The 5,117-nt window shown below is 39.8% G+C and overlaps 1 protein-coding gene across 3 annotated transcripts in view; it reads right to left on the bottom strand.

Moving 5' to 3' along the window:
• The window catches only part of topbp1 (DNA topoisomerase II binding protein 1), a 976,277-nt gene extending 971,553 nt beyond the window's left edge, over positions 1–4,724 (bottom strand). The window contains exons 1-10 of one of the 3 annotated variants that reach the window (XM_010782635.1): positions 4,296–4,724; positions 4,047–4,151; positions 3,808–3,942; positions 3,546–3,689; positions 2,863–3,044; positions 2,422–2,615; positions 2,061–2,237; positions 1,766–1,932; positions 1,482–1,645; positions 522–766 (exon numbers count right to left, since the gene is read on the bottom strand). In XM_010782635.1, the coding sequence (XP_010780937.1) occupies positions 522–766; positions 1,482–1,645; positions 1,766–1,932; positions 2,061–2,237; positions 2,422–2,615; positions 2,863–3,044; positions 3,546–3,689; positions 3,808–3,942; positions 4,047–4,133 (1,495 nt within the window). In that variant the 5' untranslated portion in view covers positions 4,134–4,151; positions 4,296–4,724. Of the gene's footprint in view, positions 1–521; positions 767–1,481; positions 1,646–1,765; positions 1,933–2,060; positions 2,238–2,421; positions 2,616–2,862; positions 3,045–3,545; positions 3,690–3,807; positions 3,943–4,046 lie in introns of all 3 variants that reach the window. The other 2 variants (XM_010782634.1, XM_010782636.1) reach the window with 2 other exon arrangements.
• Positions 4,725–5,117: the final 393 nt, after the last annotated feature.

Below are 5,117 nucleotides of genomic sequence, written 5' to 3'. Positions count from 1 at the left end.
CCCCCTCCCCGTTAAGGACGGTACAGAAAACTTGGTGTCCTGGCGAAGGAATACCTTGCTATACCCGCAACATCCGTTCCAGCTGAGAGGGTCTTCTCTACAGCTGGCCTGATCGTGAATTACCTCCGCACCCGCCTCTCCCTTCATTCTTACACAAGAATGAGTATTGAATAGCTGCATTCTGTGCAGAGGCCCTGTTATAGGTTGTTGATCTCTGTTGTAACCCTAACCCTAACCCGTTATGTTGTTCGTGTATGATCCCTCTTTAATTTAAAAACCAAGTTATGTTTTAAGCATGAAAGCTGTAGGCCTGTCAACTGTTCAAACTGTGATCACCAGTTTAATACATTTGACTTGGTTTCTATACTTATTTGAACATGTATTTATTTATTTTTAAAAATTAAAAAAACATTTTTTTTATAGGATATGCACATTTCGGTTAATCGGTTAACCATTTTTTGGGGTTGTATATTCAAATACACATTTGCTTTCAAATTCCCATCCCTACTACAGGCACGTACCTACTGTAGGGTCATCATCCATGTACTGAGAGAGCAGATCTTCCTCTGCTCTTGTTTGCCTGGGTGTGCTGGGACTTGCTGCAGGGGGACCGGTTGAGAAACGGGAGGGGGGGATGTGATGGGCAGGAACGGATACAGAAGGTGTAGAGGGAGGCAGACAGTCTGGGTGGAGGTAGCTCGCTTCTGGGAGTAGACTGCCTTTAGTATAACTGTCCAGCAGCCACTGCACTGTTACTACATGCGGCCTGGAGAGTAACGTACACACACACAAAATCCTTTTAATGATTAAATATAGTGCAAACCTCTTACATTGCAACAGTACTCTTTAAGCAGGGTTGTGTGTAATTGACTTAGTTAGAAGATATTTGTGGCATTTTTGCATTCGTTTAATACTGCACTAAAGAAACACAGTAAAAACAGAAGAGAGGTGATAGAATGAGGTGTTAGGCCTGATTAGGCAGGTGACGTCATTGTTGTCATTCTAATAAATGTATATTTTCAGAACTCATTAAAATTCTCAAAATCTCTAGTAGTAGACACATTTTTTCACCAGTATTGAGACGTCACATTTATAATGTCTAGCTACAATATTTTCACTTCATTGGAGGAAACTCAATCCAAGCTGTTTGTTTCAATGCCAGGATTACATCAAATGGGAAATTCTAGCTGGAGTAATCATGATGTATATGTTTTTAGGGAATTCAGTATTTCATTTACATACCGACGTAACCTTGGGCAACATACTTAACCCCAGGTTAAGCCCAATGACGTGGCAAATCTTATATCAATGTGTGTGAATATTAGTCCCTTGAGCAGATAGCATCTTGTACCTATATCAATCCAGTACATAGTTCAGCACTTTTTTAAAGTTCTGTGTGTTGAAAGGTCAAAACAGACAAAATCCCAGAAATCTATTAAGTGAGGACGCAAAAAATACAGTGTAAGCTTTGCAGTTCTGACCTGTGTGTTGCCTTGGCCAGAAACACCTTGAAGTCCTGGTCCAGGTCTCCCATGACCACATGTGTGAGATCCTCACTGGGCTGGTTGAAGCGCAGACCTCCTGCAGCATTCACAAGACGCCGCAGCTTCTCCAGTTTCTTCCCCGGCAGGCCGCACAGATACAGCTGCACAACATTCAACAAATGAGAAATAAGACCACAACTTTTGTCTTTCACATTATCAAGAAATTAAAATGGTGTGAAAGGAAATCCACCCATATTTAAAGGAGTATTCTTGTTGTTTACCTTACAGCCGTCCAGTATATCATCAGCCGGGCATACGGTGAGATCCAGAGTATCTATGGGGTCAGGACCTTCCAGTCGGCTGAAGGTGGCGTTGGTGAGGGCTGTGTCATTTATTGTCATGCTAGCATTGACAGAGATGTGGCTCAAACCCAACAGAGATGAACCTTCTGGAGAAAAAAATAAGGTTCTTTATGATACAGGTCACATACCTACAGTCCTTATCAGACCATGAGGAATTACTATTTTTTTTAAATACAGTAAACCACAAACAACTGCATGTCACTTAGTGGCTCACCCTCCTTCTTGTTGCTGCCAGTGGGGGTGGACGTGTGTGGTCGAGTGGTCTTTGACGCATTACGGTCCACAGTGTACCTGCTCTCATCTTGACAAAAGCCCTTTTCTTTGCTGTCAAACAGCCAGTCTAGAGACACGCAATACACGTTCCACTTCTTCGCACACTCGTATTTCTGACCTGCAAACACACATAAAGACACCAGTGTTACTAGTAGCAACAACCAAAGCACACGCAACGATATAGCCAGGTTGATTATTGTTAACGTTGAACAATGACTAAATAAAAATGTCCTTCCAACTGAATCTTGTTTTAAAATGTTGGCAAAAAGTAAAACATTGTGCTGGTATTGCTGCCAACTTACCTGATGGCTCGCTAACGATAAGGTGTGTACACTCATTCATTTTCAGCTGACCGGTGTAGTTGGCCCCGTGCTGATCACATAGTCGCTGCACCTCTTTCCGCTCCGTGCTGGAGAGGCCTGTCACACACACAGTGCAGCCGCGCAGCACAGGGCACAGATAGTCCTCTATGGGTAGGTCTGTATACCTGAAAAGACTGAAGGAGGCAGAACAGTGTGTTAATCACCATCCAAAGCCCAGTATTTGTCATATCATTATTATTTTACTATAAAATTCTCACAATACCATATAACTATTGTATAATTTGATTGCACTTATTTTGGTTGCATTGACTGGAGAACCTTCTTTTCTTTTTTTTTTTAGATAAATTAACAAAAATCTGTTTTATATATTTCGACAGTCGATGTTGGAACAGGAATGTCAATATTGATTAGAGTACATACCTGTCCTGAGATTTTTCCCAGCAGGCTTTGACCCAAGTGGGCAGCAGGATGGGTTTAGCCAGGCTGGCAGCTACCAGGTATTTCTTACTACCCACCTCTCCTGCTATGAGGTGTGTTACAGATACATTTAGATCAAGATAGACCCGTCCTCCCATGAGTTGCACCAGATCCATCACCTCTGTCTATAGAGAGAGACAGACACAAACAACATTGAAAACTTAACAAGACCCTGTCATATAGTTTTGTGTATGTGTTTGGGATCTCAAAATCTTTTTCAGACTTTCACTATTGACAGCAAACAACTGAAAATAATGTCTTTGATGGTTTTTTAAGATTTTATCACAATAGTTGCTGCTTTCATTAACATAACCGTTTTTTCTACTAGCTCTATTCTGTGTTCCCTCATTATTTATGTGATTACATGTTCATAATATCACCTACAAAAGGCGCATAGAAGCTGAGACAGAGATAATATATCCCCACATCACCAGCATTTTCAAAAAGTTAAAAGGCAGATCTCCCCCCATTTGTATGAAATCCTTCAAATTATATCCCTAATCTTTTTTTTCCAGATGTGTGGATTGTGGATGTTTAAGTCATTGACCAACTTGCTGATGTCATTGTCATTTATAGGACTGCAGATTTAAAAGGAACAACAATCTGTAAAGGCTAAGTAAGCCAACCCGTGTTGCTTTATCCAGGCTGGTGCAGGAAATAGTGATGTCAGCCATGGCCATGTTGTAGATGGGCTTCTCCGCTTTGGGGACACAATGCTGCAGCTTCAGGCAGTACAGCACCACCAGTGGACTTACTATACGACAGCCAAGCTACAAAACAAATAACAGTGTGACAAAAAGAAGAACTACTTGACATATAATGGTTCTGCTAATTCTTATTAAACACAGGGTACCGGGTTACTTAGATGTATTAAATATTGGGTTAGACCTTTTTGCAATGCAGAAAGGATGGGGTGGTGAAACTGCTGAAGACAAACAGAGACTTGTCCTTTTGGTCCATTTGTAAAACAGCATCTTCATCGATTCTTTTTAAGTACTTGTCAGACTGCAGCTTCAAAATGGCCTTTGTAAAGATGAGGAAAATACCATAATTCACGGTAAGCAAAGAGACAGCAAAACAGTGGAAACAATGTAATTATCAATAAAAGATTTGAGAATGGAGTTTACCTCATAAGCCTTGACAGCATACTCTGTTTGGTGTGTTTTGCTCTCCACAAACTTCACAATGAAGCCTTCCTTGTCTCCTTTGGACATGGTGAACTGAATAAGAAACTGACTTGACGTTAATATTGGATAAAATAATTTAGCAGTAACATTAGCCGGAATATGCTCTTACTAAATGTGTATAAACACTATACTGGCAGTCAATTGGTACAACGTTATATGTTTAGCATACTAGCAAGCTAGCTTACTTACCTTCTCTTATCAGAAAACGAAAGAGCCAGTATTGATACTCTGACACTAACTATTGTGTTCGCAAACGTGTCATTTGAGTACTAGCTTAACGTCAGTATGGCTTGTCAACAAGAAACTCATCGAAATATAATCTAACGGTGACAAATTATCCAACGCTAACGCTACTTTAAACATAGCCTGCCCTTACAATGGATGTTTAAAGACAACGCATTAACCTTCTCGAAGGGAACTGGTTAGCTAACATTCAAACACGCATATATAACGTAAACAATGCTGTACAATTAATAATTACACATATTATCATAAACGAACGGTTATAATTATCCACAGTATTTAACACACTTATGAAAACTTTGTAGTAATTTAATGATAGCAGCTTAGTAAACTTTACAAGAATCCTGTTGTTGTCATTCGCGCCAACGGCGAAACTTCCGGTGTTACTTTATAATTCAACCGTGTGGAGTCGAACTAGTGTTCAAAAGATCCGTAGGAACTAAATATGTATCGTTTGATAAATATTGTACAAATAGACAAGACGCTAAACCAACACAATTATACAATAGTTTAAAACAATTATCAAAATAATAAAAGCCAAAAACGTCAAACCAAATTAATAAATGTACTAACTTAATAGATATTAAAAACAATATTCTACGAGAGTCCTCTCCTGTCAGAGAGGCTCAGTGNTTAGCTTGTTCTCTCTCAGATGAATACAGGCCATGGGTCAGCTGTATAACATACATCCTATTTGTTTTAACCCTTAGATGCATGAACGACCAATACCTACACTCTTCCATGAGTGGGGTCAAAAATGACCCCAAT

Source organism: Notothenia coriiceps, unplaced genomic scaffold, assembly GCF_000735185.1.
Source record: "Notothenia coriiceps isolate Sejong01 unplaced genomic scaffold, NC01 NC01_scaffold00024667, whole genome shotgun sequence".
Taxonomy (NCBI): Eukaryota; Metazoa; Chordata; class Actinopteri; order Perciformes; family Nototheniidae; genus Notothenia; species Notothenia coriiceps.
The sequence above is the reverse complement of the archived record's forward strand: the minus strand, read 5'-3'. Positions and strand labels throughout refer to the sequence as shown.